General features: G+C 40.0%; 1 protein-coding gene across 4 annotated transcripts in view; it reads right to left on the bottom strand.

Moving 5' to 3' along the window:
• Positions 1 to 6472, bottom strand: part of NSUN6 (NOP2/Sun RNA methyltransferase 6) — a 79828-nt gene extending 73356 nt beyond the window's left edge. For 3 of the 4 annotated variants that reach the window (XM_070800905.1, XM_019973126.2, XM_019973125.2), the window contains exons 1-2: positions 5986 to 6472; positions 3183 to 3338 (exon numbers count right to left, since the gene is read on the bottom strand). In XM_070800905.1, the coding sequence (XP_070657006.1) occupies positions 3183 to 3338; positions 5986 to 6060 (231 nt within the window). In that variant the 5' untranslated portion in view covers positions 6061 to 6472. Of the gene's footprint in view, positions 1 to 3182; positions 3339 to 5985 lie in introns of those variants that run through there. The other variant, XM_070800906.1, reaches the window with a different exon arrangement.
• Positions 6473 to 18229: the final 11757 nt, after the last annotated feature.

An 18229-nucleotide genomic window follows, 5' to 3' on the forward strand; every position in this document is an offset into this window, starting at 1 on the left:
GTTTTAGGTCCTATCCATCACCACACACAGATTCTTCACGCCCATCTGCAGTCAATCCCTGTTCAAGCCACAACCCCAGGCAACCACTAACCTACTTCTTTCTCTAGAAGCTGCCTTTTCTAGACATTTCATACAAATAGGATCACATACTACAGGAGGTCTTGTGCCTGGCTTCTTGCACTCACTGTGGTATTTCTGAGGTTCACCCACGTGGTAGCATGTATTAGTTCATCACTTTCATTGCTGAGTTCCGTTCCATGCTGTGAACTTAACCACGTTTTGTTTTTCTATTCACCAGTCAATGAACATGTGGACAGTCTCCCCCTTTTGGTTATTACAAACAATGCTGCTAATAATATTCATGTCCAAGTCTCTGCATGGACATATGTTTCCACTTCTCTTGGATATATATAGGAGTGGAATTGCTGGGTTGTACAGTAAGTTTATGTTTAGCTTTTTAAGAGACCACAGACTTTTCCAAAGATGCCAGACCACTTGACTTTCCCACCAGTGGAGACAGGTTCCAGCTTCTCCAAATCCTCGCTAGTCAAATGAAATTTTAAAAGATGAAATTTCAATATGTGACCCAGAGAAATCTGGAGACAAAGCACCCGCTTATATACCATTCAGGATATGCCTTCGGGATACATGTGAGCTTTGGGACATGGAAAACGAACATCTGCGATCTAAAACCTCCTTTGAGTCCCCTTTCCTGGTAGCAAGAGGCAAGACTCAACCACCAGGTCCTTACTTACTGCCCACAGCCCCACTTTCTCAGTCTCATCTCAACCTTTACAGAAAGGGACTCAAAGCCCAGAATGATTTCATCTGCCTTGTCTTAGACACAACACCTGAGCTTTCTTTCTATCAGACTGGGATCCTAGGTTATCTAAGCTCTAGGAATAATTTTCGAGAAAAGAAAACCACCTGGATCTGCCTGAGTTTTGCACAGAACAGCTTCCTTTATTCAAGCTGAAAATCTATACACATGGCTATATAAAAGTAATAATCTTAGCTGCTTAGAGGAACCGTTCACACTGTATGCCTCATACGGTCAATAAAATTACCACTCATTAAAATTCAGAATAACCTTTCTCCAAGTTTTACATAATTATCATACTAAGTTCTGGTCTCATACAGACAAAAAGTATAGCTGATTTTTCTTACATCATGGTCCTCTCCTCACTACTTGAAGTTTATAGAACTGTTCTTAAAGACAGTATGATAAACATTTCACTGATGTGGTGATATTAGACAAAAAAACAAATGAATCAAACAACAAGGTCCTAATGTATAGCACAGGGAACTATATTCAACATCCTGTGATAAACTGTAACAAAAGCAAGTGAAAAAGATTATGTATGTGTGCGTGTATATATATAACTGAGTCACTCTGCTGCACAGCACAGACAACACTGTAAATCAACCACACTTCAATAAAATAAAAAGAATCAATACCAGTGAAGAGGCTCTGAAAATTTCACAACGTTCTATCCAGAGGAAACTTACAACACAGCCTACTATGATATACAAACGGGAGTCTTTTAACTATGCTTATCTCTTTCCTTTTCATTTAGGTACTTAGGTAGAAATAGGCCTGCTGACACCCTTCTGTGGTTATTTGTTAGAAGGGATGTAATAATAACTGCAAAATGGAATAACTAAAACTACCCCGCGTCAGGCACCTTGTTCTCCTCCATCTTACATTTCCTGGGGGGCAAATCTCAGTGCACAGTGTATGAAACACACAATGCACAGCTCTGGAGTTTTCTTTCTGGTATTTTTTAAAAATAATTTTCAAAGGTTATTTTTCACTTACACTTACTGTAAAATATTAATTATACTCTGCGTTATACAGTATATCCTTGAGCATATCTTACACCTAACTTACCTCCCCCACCCCTACAGAGCCTGCCTCTGCTGGTGACCACTAGTTGTTCTGTGACTCTGTTTCTTTTCTGTTATATTCACTAATTTGTTGTATTTTTTCGGACTCCACATATAAGTGATATCATGTAGTATTTGTCTTTCTCTGACTTATTCCACTTACAAAATGTACAGATTTTGAAAGCAATTAAGACAATATAAACAAGAAAATTCAAATATTATCTTTCTATTTGAAACTTTAACAATTTGGGTTAGAACAGACCTCTTAGGCATTTTACAATCCACTGTCAGTTAGAGAAAATGAGTATTATATGAAAACTATTTTATTAGTTGAACCAAAAAAATCTGCATTCTTATTTTTAAATACATTCTTTATGCTATTTAATTTCCTTTTATTAAATTATATTTAATTAGCAAAGAAACTATCATTTACAGAAATGTGGATGGACCTAGAGACTATCATACAGAGTGAAATAAGTCAGAAGCAGGAAAATACCATGTAATTACACATAAATGTGGAATCCAGAAAAATGGTACAGATGAAACTATTTGCAAACCAGAAACAGACACAGACATAGAGAACAAACGTATGGACACCAAGGGGGAAAGTGGGAGGAATTGGGAGACTGGGATAGACATACACACATTACTGATATGATGTATAAAATAGATAACTGATGAGAACCTACTGTACAGCACAGGGAACTCTACCCAATGCTCTTTGATGACCTAAACGGGAAGGAAACCCAAGGAAGAGGGGATATATGTATATGCATGGCAGATTCATTTCGCTGAATGAATGAAGAAACAAACACTACACTGTAAAGCAACTGTACCCCAATAAATTACACTGTTATTATATTAAATTAAAAATACAATTCTACAGGCAATCAGTAGGCACCGCCTGACCTCTGGGCTCACTTCAGCTATATGATCTGCCCTCGTGATCGTTATAAGCTGCTTACAACAGCACAAACTTTTTGGGTTAGAACAGACCTCTTAAAAAAAAAAAAAAAAGAACAGACCTCTTAGCATTTTAAGGATGAAGATGACGAAACAAGAGAGGCCCAGAGGGGTTGAGTAACATATCCAGTTACTAAATAAACTCAGAATCAGAAGTATTATGTTCAAGTTCTAGCATTAGCACGCACCATATAACCTCGAACAACATTCGTGATCCTCAATTTCCTTATTTGTAAACTTGTTATAGTGTATCGTTCACATGATGTTAGGAGCAACATGGCATAAGTTGGAGAAATCTCCTTCTGTACATAATGACAAAAATTTGCACCAACCTTCTGAAGCTCATCAAATAACAGATTTTTCACATGTTGTACTGAGGCTAGATGCGTATTTACTCTGACCGTGGTGAATGACGGAGGGTGAGACAAGTTATGTAACAGTGTTTCAAACCTCCTTTCTGCTTCTTGTTTACCTAAAGCGGACAGAATCTGAAAAGAAGAAAAGAACAAGTTACTGTTTCAATTTCATAATACACATTAAAAATATTAAGATATATGCATATACATTTGTTCCAACTGATGAAACATCATTCCACAATCACGCTCCATTTCATTTCCTGTTTACATGTTGGTAACACCAAGGTTATGGTGATTTTTCACAGGGTTATGCTAATAAACGCCTACTGAAACACCTGATGAAAAGGGATTAGAAAATCACTACCTCAACCGCAAAGCATTATTAACATTTTGAACATATCTGCTACATTTATTCACACAAATTCAGGATTTCATTCTACTTATTTATAAAAATATTAACTGTTACATCACTTCTGTAGAATTAGTTCCCTGCTAATCTCATATCCTAGAGCGAATTGGCTAGCAACCTTTTAAAACAGTCAACAGTATTTTAAGAAAATGTAACACCTGAAACTGTCACCCAACAATCTCCCACAACATCAGTTTTTTTTATATGGTAATACTACATGTTAGGCTTCCCAGGTGGCGCAGTGGTAAAGAATCCGCCTCCCAATGCAATAGACACAGGAGATGCAGGTTTGATCCCTGAGTTGGGAAGATCCCCTGCAAAAGGAAATGGTAACCCACTCCAGTATTCTTGCCTGGAGAATCCCATGGACAGAGGAGCCTGGTGGGCTACAGTCCATGGAGTCACAAAAAATCAAGACATGACTGAGCAAACATGCACGTTATTATTAAAAGTAACAAGCAGATACTGTCTAAAAAAACCCAGCAAGATACCTGTCAGAAATAAGAGTTATGAAGACTCAAATGACCAAGTTTCCTTGTAATTAACTGAAGCCTTCAAGACATGTATTTCACCATTTTTTGTCATCTTTGACTATCCCCTGCCTCACAGAATCTTCATAAACCACTTGCCAGCCTAATAATCCACTAGCCTAAAAATATTAGCACTTTCTCAGTGTTTATGTTTTTTTTAACCAAATATTTCACTACTTTCGATACTTATTACATAGGGATAGTTTTTCTTTTTGTAAAATCCTGTTAGTATGTTTGAAAAAGAACTGGTGTGTCAAAGACATTTGAATTTTCTTTTATAAAACAATGTTAATCATTTCAAAAATTCTGGGGGAAGAAAACTGCCTCTTTTTCTCTTAACACCCTCCCTAAAGTTCTTTGGAATGAAGAAGATATTTCCTCAGGGACTTCCCTGGTGGTCCAATAGGTAAGAGTTTGAGCTCCCAATGCACGGGGCCTGGGTTCAATACCTAGTCTGGAAACTAGATTCCACATGCTGCCAACTAAAGACCCAAATGCTGCAGCTAAGACCCAAAGCAGCCAAATAAATAAAATATTTAGGGAAAAAGGAGACTATTTTATCTTTCCATACTGTGATGCTCTTTAACATAATCTTTGGGAATAAAAACATAGAAATCTAACCTAGAAGTCATGGCTTCACCAACATCTTTGAAAATGATTAACATCTGTGCAGCTTTACTTTGAATACAATACCAAAGATTTGGAAAATACAAAGTTGCCTACAAGCAGGATGGTAAGGCAGAGAGCACGAGCCTGGCAATCAATCAACATTCACTGAGGACTTCTGTGCTCAAGGCTGCCAGCAGCACGCAGAAGGAACACTTGTTGAGGACCTACAGTGCCAGGTGCTCACCCTTATGACTAATACCTTAACCCTGAAAATTTAGTGCTGTTAAATATCCTCCAACTTCACAAACGAGGAAAGCAAGTTTCAGAGATGTAAAAAAGCACTGAGATGCAAACCACGGGACTTGGGGTTCCAAATCGATTCCTTTTCCCACTGTACTAACACCTAAGCTCTTTCCCTTCAGATTTCAACATTAGGACCATGACAGCAATGTAGATTTGATTCAGGAACATAACTCTTTGGATCCTCAGCTCTCTCACCTGTAAAAATGGGGATGAAATATATACCAAAAAAAGATTGCTAAGATTAGGATGTGGAGTTTCCCAGGTGGCTCAGCGGTAAAGAATCCACCTGCCAACGCAAAGAGCTGCAGAAGATGTGGGTTCAACCCCTGGGTTGGGAAGATCCTCTGGAGTAGGAAACGGCAATCCATTTCAGTATTTTTGCCTGGACAGAGGAGACCGGTAGGCTGCAGTCAATGAGGTCCCAAAGAGTTGGACACGACTGAGCACACACACAAGAAAGGTCTGCAAACCACCTAGCACAATCAGTGGCATTTAACAAGCACTCGCTGAATAACAGTATACCTTCCACCTGAGTACGGAGCAGGTGCTGTAAGAACACAGGTGTTTCTTCCCTACAGGACGTATAATTCTCAGAGGACACAGATCTTTGCTTGCTCACCCCTGTAACCCCTTCAGTCCCCGACACCTGTCTCCAAGCACACAGCAGCTTTTTTCCTCCTCCTTCCTTTCCCATTCTGAAATGTTAAAAAAAAAAAAAATACACTCCATACATCTCTTAGCTCAGGAAGGATTCATTACATACCTGCAGAAAGACATCAGCATACTATATTAATGCATTGGGAAAGGCTAGTAATAAGAAACAACAGCTGTAAACATTTAATTGCCTTTTAGGGTTTTTTTCCTATCCCTCTAGTGTGTAAATATTTGAATGTCTGCAAACAGCATTTAATATATTTATCTGACCTACCTCCTTATTCATAAAGCCCGCTTTAAGATAGTTTTCAACTTCAAGTCTCAAAGATATTTTAGGGAAAACAGACATTTTCCTACTGCTTGAATTCTCCTACTCTAGGAGAAATGACAGAAAACGGTGGTTTTTCTCTGTCCAAATTGCAATAAACGTCTGGGCAATGAACACCACCCACGACGTGCCAGGACCATCCGATGCCAAAGAAAAGAGAAAGGCTCACGCCCAGTTAAAATAAACGCGGAGGAACTTCCACGCCTTCTGGAGCTGGACCAGCTTGGAGCGGCTTCACCTCCACCGAACCCGTCCCGGGACTTCTTTAGCGACGCTCACGGACACCACTACAAGGCAATGCCACTCACGTGGCGGGAGGTGACGGGGGAATCGTGAGGAGTGAATCCGCTGTCAACTGCACAGAGATGTGCAAAACCACGGGGGCATCAACTTCGAAACGCGCAGCCCAGGTTGCTCTGCAGAGAGCGGGTTCCGGAATGCGTCAGTTCCGGCGACGTGGCCCGCCCCTCCTTCCCCCGCCCACCAATCCGCAGCCGTAAATGGCCGCTACGTCACGCCTCCAGAGTGTCCCAGTTCCACCCGCGATGCGTCCAGGTGCGGCAGGCCTGGGCGGGCACCCCTTAAGAGGTTGGAGGAGGCGCTGCCTCCGGCCCTCAAACTGGTGGAGCTCTCTGTAGACCTGGCAGGAGAAAGCTGGGTGCCAATTGGAAAGGGTTGAGTCGTACTGACCTGATTTAAAAAGGCGAGGGCCGCGGGGGGGGGAGGCGGGGGGTTGGGCATGCAGGTACACCTGGGTTGAATCCACATGGTAAGATTCCCTGGAGAAGGAAATGGCAACCACTCCAGTATTCTTGCCTGGAGAATTCCATGGACTGAGGAGCCTGGTAGGGTACGATCCATGGAGTCCCAGGGAGTCGGACACGACTGAGCGACTGACACTTTCACTTTTTCAATTAGTTAACGACCAACTAAAGGAGTACGTCAAGGCTGTATACTGTCACCCTGCTTATTTAACTTATATGCAGAGTACATCATGAGAAACACTGGGCTGGAAGAAGCACAGCTGGAATCAAGATTACCGGGAGAAATATTAATAACCTCAGATATGTAGGTGACACCACCCTTATGGCAGAAAGTGGAGAACTAAAGAGCCTCTTGATGAAAGTGAAAGAAGAGAGTGAAAAAGTTGGCTTAAAGCTCAACATTCAGAAAACTAAGATCATGGCATCCGGTCCCATCATTTCATGGCAAATAAATGGGAAAACAGTGGCTGACTTTATTTTTCTGGGCTCCAAAATCACTGCAGATGGTGATTGCAGCCATGAAATGAAAAGACACTCCTTGGAAGGAAAGTTATGACCAACCTAGACAGCATATTGAAAAGCAAAGACATTACTTTGTCAATAAAGGTCCGTCTAGTCAAGGCTGTGGTTTTTCCAGTAGTCATGCATGGGTGTGAGAGTGGACTATAAAGAAAGCTGAGCCCCCAAAGAATTGATGCTTTTGAACTGTGGTGTTGGAGAGGACTCTTGAGAGTCCCTTGGACTGCAAGGAGATCCAACCAGTCCATCCTGAAGGAGATCAGTCCTGGGTGTTCATTGGAAGGACTGATGTTGAAGCAGAAACTCCAGTACTTTGGCCACCTGATGCAAAGAGCTGACTCATTTGAAAAGACCCTGATGCTGGGAAAGATAGAGGGCAGGAGGAGAAGGGGATGACAGAGGATAAGATGGTTGGATGGCATCACCAACTCAATGGACATGGGTTTGGGTGGACTCCAAGAGTTGGTGATGGACAGGAAGGCCTGGCGTGCTGCAGTTCATGGGATCGCAAAGAGTCAGACATGACTCAGCGACTGAACTGATACTGAACCTCCAAAGAAAGAATTAAACCAAAGTTTGCTTGAACCCTTCAGGCACCCTTTGAGTTTTATGAAATGTCCTTCCCTCTCTTAGGATTGCTGGCCTAATCTCAGTTGTAGATAAACAACATTATTCAAATTTTTTAAAGCTGGGTTCATGGTGTTTTAATATCTTTATATCCTCAGGTGAAACTTCAAAACACACAGATAGTTTCTACAGTTAGTTGAATAAGGAAGGCTAACAGTTCCCGGTATGGAAGTTGATTTCTCCTTTAAAGCCTATGAGACCTTTGGTGTAATCTTTGTGTTAGAGATGAAAAAATTCAAAGGGACAAGGGACCTAACGAAAGACATAGTTTCCTATCCTTAAATAGGAAACTAGAAATAATTCTTCTGTCTGGAGACAGTGTTCTTTGAAACACATCCAGTGGTCATTAACACCGAACTGTAGGGAAATTATTTCCTAAATCTTTTTCTCTTGAAATCTTAGACAGAGATGTTTTTAGAAGTATAATACACACTCTAACGATGATTGAGAACATCAGGATAAAGACCATCACCACCTGGCTTCTAAAGCCAATACCTATTCTTCCCACCCTGGCATATTTCTTCCATAAATTTATGGACTTCTTCTGTGGCTAAATCATCTGAAAGTGATCAGGAAAATGTCTAGACTAGGCCTTTCCAAAAGAATTTTTGCAGCCTCAGATGGTGACCACAGCACCAGTTACCTTTGGTATCAGTATCTAGGAGATAAGAAAAAGGAAGGAACAAGTCGAACTAGATTGTAAACTCTGAGAAGGTGCAGACTTTTACCTCACTGTTGCATACTGAGTGCCTAACACATAAGAAACACTCGAATATTGAAGGGGTAAATGAATAAATGGATGGATAGCTCTGTAAACTAGAGAAAGAAAGTGCTTATCAGCATACATTTGCTGGATATTAGTTCACTAGTTCAGCACACATCAACAGTGCTGAGGACATTTAGACAGTCCTTGGCTGGACATTATTTTTTTATATAGTTTACTACAAAAAATTGAATATAGTTTTCTGTGTTAAGCAGTGAATACTTACTGTTTATTTTATATATGGTAGTGTGCATCTCATACTCCAAATGTATCCCTCCCCCATTCTGCTAGTGGCTCAGACGATAAAGAATCTGTCTGCAATGCAGGAGACCCAGATTCGATCCCTGGGTCAGGAAGATCCCCTGGAGAAGGGCATGGCAACCCACTCCAGGATTTTTGCCTGGAGAATTCAATGGACAGAGGAGCCTGGCAGGCTACAGTCCATGGGGTCGCAAGAGTCTGACATGACTGAGCAACCAACACATTTCCATTTTGGTAACCATAAGTTTGTCTGTGAATCTGCTTCTCTTTTGTAAATAAATTCATTTGTGCTATTTTTTTAGATTTCACATGTGATATTTTGTCTTTCTGTAGGCTAGACATTATTGAAGTGACAGTTATGTTGATGAAGAGGCCTCTTGGTGCTCTAAAACTGGTCCATATTACAAATCTGGAGTTGAAATAATAAATACATATTGTCTAAGCAAAAGAAGACCCCTATAGGAATATACCCATAAAAGGGTCATTTGGACTCTGTGTTCTATGGGGTGATATGGCCCTTACTGTGGAGAGAGCAGAAAAAAAAATCTTAGATATAACCTTATGATCTTAATCTCAGTTTGTGATGCTCTGAGGCTTGCCTTTAATTACCCCCCCAGAAAAAACTCATAAAAACCCTATTTCCCAATATTTAATTTGTTAAAGAAGGCATGAGAGGATTAGTGGGGAAAAGGTCTAGAGAAGGCTGGGAATCTATCAGTCTCAACTTATCTGGGTCTCCTGCATTGCAGCCAGATTCTTTACCAGTTGAGCTACCAGGGAAGCCCTATCAGGAGACTAACCTCTATAAACACGTATTAAAATGGATCCTTAGACCACCCTACACGTAGAATCTGAATTCATCAAGTTTCTATAACAAAGGCTTCCCAGGTGGCCCTAGGGGTAAAGAACCCACCTGCCAATGCAGGAGATACAGGAGACTTGGGTTTGATCCTTGGGTCAGGAAGATTCCCTGGAGAAGGAAATGGCAACCCACTCCAGTATTCTTGTCTGAAAAACTCCACAGACAGAGGAGCCTGGCAGGCCATGGTGTTGCAAAAAGTCAGACATGACTGAGCACACACTCACACACAGAACAAAACATAGAAATAACCAGAATCACCTTGTAGCCAACAAGGTCCGAGTGGTACTCAAGAGATCTTGACCCCCAGGAACAGGATTCAGACCAGGCAAGGGAGGCCCCTAGTGTGATGCCAGTGTGCATGCCTCCAGGAGGCCCTCCATCTCAGGTATGAGTCCTGAGAGCACTTCCTTAGATTTGTGATGGTCCCCCTGGGCTTGGCATCGTTGATAATTCCAAGACAATAAAGTTTGACAGTATTGCCCAAGCAGCAGTACAGCTTACATCAATCACAGCCTGGATGCCCTGAACAACTTAGTGGACAGATGTTAGCCAAATTTTGTCTTCAGCCACCCTAGGCCTGGAAGTATAATAATAATAATAATAATATTTGGGGGCACGTGAGATAAGTGGTCACAGTGGCAGACATAGAGGCACTTAAATAACTACCCAAAATACAAGTTGAACTATGATGAATACTGACATCAAGTTCCACGTCAGTTTTACCTTTGTAGCCCCATCCTCAAGGCAGTGCCTAGCACGTATTAGGCCTTATGCATGCATGTGTGCTAAGTCGCTTCAGTCATGTCCAACTCTTTGCAAGCCCATGGACTGTACCCGCCAGGCTCCTCTGTCCATGGGATTCTCTGGGCAAGAATACTAGAGTGGGTTGCCATGCTCTCCTCCAGGGGATCTTCCCGACCCAGGGATCAAACCCCAAGTCTCTTATGTATCCTGCATTGGCAAGAGGATTCTTTACAAACTAGTGCCAGATGGGAAGCCCATTAGGCCCTATATTGATAGGTAAATAATTGGATGACTAAGTATAATTTACAGTTCATATCCAGCAAATATTTATTTAGCAATATATAAAACAAATAAATATAAGCAACAAATCTTGCATTAGGTATGTAGGTATAGCAGCTAGAGAATAGACAGTCAAACCCCTCCGTAATGTTCAATCTATTTTGGAAGTAGAGAAAATTAATAAGCAGTTACAAATATGATGAATGTTAAAACTAGGGAAACATGGGGTGCATGGAAGAGGAAATGGCAAGAAAATCTCACTTAATCTAATCTAAAATGGAATCAAAGAACATAAAAGCCTTTCAGGAAGGAGAAGTAGGCTCCCAGAAGAGATGGTTACGTTAAAACCAGAAGGTTGTCTTGGAGTTAGCCAGGCAGAAGAGGCGGGGAGCACTGGGGAAGGAGAGGAAAAGGAACTAAAATCAGAATGTTCCAGCCAGAAGGAACTGTCTCGTGCAGACTTGGTATGTAGTATATGAGGGGTTGAGTGGCAAGAGTAAAGTTGTTTCTGGTTTTGCTTTTTTTTGTAAGGGGAGTCACACCCTGTGACATTGGGATCTTAGTTCCACAACCAGGAATCAAACTCACACCCCCTGCACTGGAAGGACAGAGTGTTAACCACTGGACTGTTAGGAAAGTCCTGCAAGAGTATAGTTTGGAGAGAGGGTCCAGACCCTACTTTTGAAGATTCCTATTAGCTCTGATAAGCAGGGAAGAACTTTATCCTAAGGCCAATGGCAAGTCATTAAAGAGATTCAAAGCAGGAGAGTAACAGGCTCAGATTCATATCACATCTTTAAAAGATCATGTCAAGTGATTGTGGAAAAAGGACTAAAACTGGTACAAGAATGGAGGCAGAAAAATCTATCTGAATGCAGTTCCAATAATCCAGGGAATGAGGTCAGAGAGAGCTGGGTAGATGTGAAAGATATTCAGATGTGGAATTTAGCAGGAACTAGTGACTAGGCAGATGTGTGAGGGCAGGGAGAAGAATCAAGAATAAATTCCAGCTTTCTATGGACCCACCAGTATCTCCACCCATATTTCTGCCTCTTTACCTATTAACTTAGATAAATCATAGATGCAATTCATTACTGTTTGAATTTGGCTCTTTTCTAGAGTTGTCTGGAACTACTTCCTTCCTTGGGGAGCCTTATGCATTAATTGTTATCTTCCAAAAGTTTATACTTGTGGTGCTTGTTTGTTCTGAAAATGCAGTTCTAGCCTGTGTGTGTGGTAGTCGCTTCAGTCATGTCCAACTCTTTGAGACCCCATGGACTGTAGATAGCCAGGCTCCTCTGTCCATGTGATTTCCCAGGCAAGAATACTGGAGTGGGTTGCCATTCCCTTCTTCAGGGGATCTTCCAAACCCACGGGTTGAACCCGGGTCTCCTGCATTGCAGGCAGATTCTTTACCATCTGAGCCACCAGGAAATGGCGAGATGATGTGGTAGGTTGGATAATAGCCCCCTCCCCCCCTCACAAAGATGTCCATGTCCTCATCTCTGGAATCTGTGAATGGCAAAGGGATTTTTCAGGTGAGATTAAGTTAAGGACCCTTAAAATGGGGAAATTATCCTGGATTAAGAGGAGGCCCACAGTGTAATCATAAGAGTATGCTGTAGGGTCAGAATCAGACAAGGTGATATGATGGAAGCAGAGATCAGAGTGATGTGGCCACAAACCAAGGGATGCAGGTGACCTCTAGAAGCTGGAAAAGACAATGAACAGATTCTCCCCTGAGCCCCCAGAAGGAACACAGTCCTGCAAACCCATTTCAGACTTCTGACCTGCAGACCACAAAATATATTTGTGTTGTCTTAAGCCACTACATTTGTGGCAATTCATTATGGCAGCAACAAGAAACTAATCCAGGTGCTCTTAAAAGCAACAGGTCATCAACCTAGATTCTTCTATGTACAACAGGTGATTTTGCCTCTAACCTATTGGTAAAACAAAGGTAATTAATCATGTTGCTTGAATTAAGAATACCTATACACCCAAAAGCTTTATTTGTGCGTACCTGTAACCTCCTTTTCATCAAACTAAGAACTTATGCTGTCTGAAACTTTATTCTCTTCCCCTGTCTCTATTTTCTAACATTTCATTTCCACCCGGATCTGACTTCATCAATGATCTCTTGCTCACTCACTCCTCGCTCTTTCTTCCTTCCTGCCTCTCTCTTCCTCCTGTATCTTCACACTCTCTCTTTCAAGAGGTTCTACCCATCAGTCTATAAACAGGTTCAAATAATAGTCAAAGCAACATTTATTGAGTCTTTTCTGTGTACCAAGCATTAGACTATGGTCTGCTTCATTATAGCCTTTAATCCTCTGAGATTAACCTTTATGAACAGTGGCATATTTACTGTAAGGCTAATGAACCTTAATCTTCAAAGCATTCAATGGCACAAGTCATTCAAAGCAGTATCTGATGTTTTATTTTGTATACCTTTGCTTTAAAAGACCCCCCTAAATTGTATGAACTTCAGGGTTTCACAAAACCAGGACTTATGCCTGTCTATCATTGTTAACCCCATATTACAAATAAGGAAACTGTGAAATCGTGATAACTTGCTGATTTATAATTTGCTCAGTATTATATAAACAGCAAATGACAGAGGAATATTTCAACATAATTATTTCTGACTCTAGAGTCTAAAGAGTGATAATTTACTCATTCTTTCCCTTCAGGAAATTTCTCGACTTAGCACACCCCTTCCTTTCCAACTTCAGTTTTCCTCCAGTTCATACTTCACCTATCTTTTTTATTTTATAACCCAAAGAATAATCTATATTTACCATCTTGATTTCCTTCCCTGACATTTACTTTCAACTCACTATAATCTAGTTTCTGTCCCCACTATTCCACTACAACTCTTACCAGAGTCTTCAATAACCTCTAGTTCACAAAATGAACATTTTTTTATTCACCATACTTGAGCTAACTGAACCATACTTAAATCATTCCCTCTCTGCTAAAGCTTTCTTTCTTTAGTTACTAAAACATGCTTTCCTCTGTCTCCTCCTTCCTCTAAGACTTCTTCTTTTATTTGTATTTCTTTTTTTTTTTATTTTTCCCACTTCCTCATCCAACTTTTTAAATACCAAAAAAATGTCTGGGATTCTTTATTCTCCCTCTTCTCACTCAGCTCATTTCCTTAGAGTTATTTCATTCTCAGATTTCCTAAAACTTTACATAGACCCTAATAGTCACAAGTTTATATTTCTATCTCAGCCATGTGGGAATCCCAGATATCTCAGTGGTAAAGAATCCACCTGCCAATGCAGGAGATGCCAGAAACGCCAGTTCAATCCCTGGGTCGGGAAGATCCTCTGGAGGAGGGCATGGCCACCCACTCCAGTATTCTTGCCTGGAGAATCCCATGGACAGAGGAGCCAGGCGGGCTACAGTCCATGGGTTCACTAAGAGTCAGACACGACTGAGATACGAGCACATCTTAGCCATGTATCATGAATTACAAACCTTTTCACTCAGTCATAAAAAGGAATGAAACTGTGTTATTTGCAGAGACGTGAATGAACCTAGAGGCTGTCATAAGAATGAAGTAAGTCAGAAAGAGAAAAACAAATACCATATATTAACGCATATATGTAGAATCTATTCAGTACAGATGAACCTATTTACAAAGCAGAAATAGAGACACACATGTAGAGAATAACAATATGGACACCAAGGTAGGGAAGGGAGGCTGGAATGGATTGGGAGATTGGGATTGACATATATACACTCTTGATGCTATGTATAAAATAGAAAACTAATGATAATCTAGTGTATAGCATAGAGAACTCTACTCAGTGCTCTGTGGTAACCTAAATGGGAAGGATATCCAAATAAGAGGGGATATATGTATACATAGAACTGATTCACTTTGTTGTACAGCAAAAACTAACACAACACTCTAAAGAAACTATACTCCAATTAAAAAAATTTTTTAATTACTAGCACTAAATATGGCTATATTTGTTTATACAGATCTACCACATAATACAAAAATGATTGCAAGACATAAAAAAGTCTATAAATACAATTACCTACTGGACATCTTCATCTAGATACCCTACTTCCAATTTTGCAGTTCTAAATCTAAATTTAAATCTAAATCTGCTCTTGCTTCTAATCTATCTAGGCAAACAAGCCAAAGTGTAGGAACAATACTTAAATCTTCCTGTTTTCTCATATCCTACATCTGATCTTTACCAAGATCTTCTCAGTCTACATTTTATTCCCTCTTCTTTAACCCCACTGGGATTGCTAATTCAGCTCAGCTCAGACTAGCACCTGTCTGACATCTGTTACCTTAAAAATACTTCTAACTTGTCTCTACATACATACTCTCCATCCATCCTAAATCCTTACTTCCTTTGGGGCACTTTTTCTAAAATTCAAATAAGATCATATTACTTTCCCTGTTTAAAAACATTCTCTAGGACTTCCTTGGTGATCCAGTGGCTAAGACCCTACACTCCCGAAGCAGGGGGCCTGGGTTTCAACCCCTGCTCAGGGAACCAGATCCCACATCCCATAAGCTAAGAGTTCACATACTATAACTAAAGATCCCACATGCCGCAACTAGGACCTGGTGCAGCCCAATAAGTAAAAATAAAATGTAAAATCATTCTTACCCGATAGGTTCTGGGGAGTGGAGCTGTGGGGCCAGGATTCCCAAATCTAGCTTCAGCCTGCTGATGGGTGGGGCTAATTCCTGACACAGCTCACTGCAAGTTCTGGGGTGTCTCAAAGCTAGTGAATGGGGCTGTATCCTGAGGTGACTGGCTGAGGGGTCCAAGATGTCTCAGTGTTGGTGCTGGCCTGCTGGTGGGCAGGGCTGAGGGGGCTCAGGGGCTAGTCCTGCTCACTGGTGGGAAGATCCGAGCAATGTTCACTAAACTGATTGGGGTAATCATTTCATGATGCATGTAAACCAAACCATTATTCTGTACACTTTAAGCTTATCCAGTGCTATGAGTCAATTATATCCCAATAAAACTGGAAGGAAAAAAAAATTCAGAAAATAAAAACATGTAGATCTCAAAATACAAATATAAATTTTAATCAGCAAACAGGTATACCAGCAAACTAGCTGGGTATCCCTTAATTTTCCTTGCTTAAATATTTTGAAGTAATCACATGCTTTCAGCATGTCTGCCAAGAAGTTATATGAGTTAATACCTTTAACATTTATTTATATATAGACACTCAGATGAATATGTTCAAATGTGCTACATGATAATTTGTTTTTATATAGTATAAGTGAAACTACAAATGGGAAAATGGAAATAGTATATCTATATATCTATAGCAACATCTTTTCTGAGATGATATTGTGTAAAAATAAATTCAGAATATGTAACCCAATAGCCTTCAAATTTAATGGTAAAAATATCTATGAGGTCATTTCAAAACATTAAAGTGTCAACTTATGGAGAAGCAAATTAATCCAGAGACATTATGAATTCTTAAGAATGTTACTCTAAAATGGCACACTCTCAATTAAAGTAAAAGATTTAGTCTGGGGAAAAATAAACATTAAAAAAAATGTTTTGTCTTCCTATTACAGAGATGTGTGTGTGTGTGTGTGTGCACGCACGCGCGCCTGTGTCTATGTGTGTGTCTGTGTGAGTGTGTCAGTCATATCTGACTCTTTGTGACCCCATGGACTGTAGCCCACTAGGCTCCTCTGTCCATGGAATTTTCCAAGCAAGAATACTGGAGTGGGTTGCCATTTCCTCCTCCAGGGAATCTTCCTGACCCACAGATCAAATCCTTGTCTCCTGTGTCTCTTGAATTGGCAGGCGGATTCTTTACCACCAAGCCACCTGGTAAAGCCCCACTTTGATCCATACCCCCCCATATAAAATTAAAATGGGTCATAGAGCTAAATTTAGCTAAATTTAGTTCATAGGAACTTAAAACTATAAAATTTCTAGAACAAAATATGGAATAAAAATCTATGTAAGCTTGGGTTAAACAAAGATTTCTCAGACACTGCCTTAAAAGCATAACCATAAAACAAAAAATTAGCAAATTGAACTTCATCAAAATTTAGATCTTCTGCTCTGCTCCTGAAAAAGTCAATAAAAATAAGAAGATTAGCCACAGAGCAAGAAAACATACATGCCTGATAAAGAATCTGTACCCAGAATATACAAAAACTCTCATAGCTTGATAATAAACACATAATCCACTAAAAAAATCAGCAAAAGATTTGAACAGACACTTCAGCAAAGATACATGGATGGCTGCCAAGCACTTGAAGTTATCAGTCATTAAAAAATGTAAATCAAGGGATGTCCTGGTGATCCAATGGCTAAGACCCCATGCTCCCAATGCAGGAAGCCTGAATTCGATCCTCGGTCAGGGAACGAGATCCCACATACTGCAACTAAGACCTGGTGGAACCAAATAAATAAATATTTAAAAAGAAAAAGAAAGGGATTTGATTTTTAAAAAAAGAAAATGCAAATCAAGACCCGTACATTTAAAATATCTAAAACTAAAAAGATTGCTGATACCAAGTGTGAGTATGGATGTAGAATAACAAATATTCATATGATGCCCATAGGGAAGTAGACCCAGCTTTTGACAGTTTCTTAAAAAGTTAAACATATGTACCATATAACCTGGCCATTCTACATGTTGGTATACACTTAAGAGAAATGAAAATTTGTACATGAATAATTATAGTAATTTTACTTCTTTTTTTGGGGGCGGAGGGTAACTTTACTTCTGAATGTCTTGTGGGGAAAAAAGCTAGACAAAAACATCACATACTGTGTGATACATTTATAGAAAATTCTAGAAAACTCTGCAATTTCAGAAGACAGATAAGTACTTCCCTGGGGGTGGGATAAAGGGCAGGAAGGAGAGGAAAGGGCTACTCAAAAGAGGCACAGGGGACTTCTCTGGTGGTCGAATGGCTAAGACTGCACTTTCAGTGCAGGGGGCCAAGGTTTGATTCTTGGTCAGAGAACTAGATCCTGCAAGCAGCAACTACCACCTGGTGCAGTCAAATATATATATATATATATATATATATATATATATATATTTTTTTTATAAAAGTGATTCCAATAAAGTTAATTTTAAAAAATCAAAGAGGCACAGAAAACTTTTTGAGTAATGCTTATATTGCTTGTCTTAACTGTGATATAATTGGTGTGTGTATATATATGTGTGTATGAAAACATTAAAGTATGTACTTTATAGCAACTTACTCTATGTCGATTATATTTCAATAAAGATACTTTAAAAACAAGTAGAAAATAAGTCTCTGGTCCCCAGTCATAATTAGAAATCCAAATTAAAATCAATTGTTCACAATAAATTTGTGGAATTAGCTGTCCGCTG

The sequence above is a fragment of the Bos indicus genome, chromosome 13 (genome assembly GCF_029378745.1).
Source record: "Bos indicus isolate NIAB-ARS_2022 breed Sahiwal x Tharparkar chromosome 13, NIAB-ARS_B.indTharparkar_mat_pri_1.0, whole genome shotgun sequence".
In the NCBI taxonomy this organism is placed as follows: Eukaryota; Metazoa; Chordata; class Mammalia; order Artiodactyla; family Bovidae; genus Bos; species Bos indicus.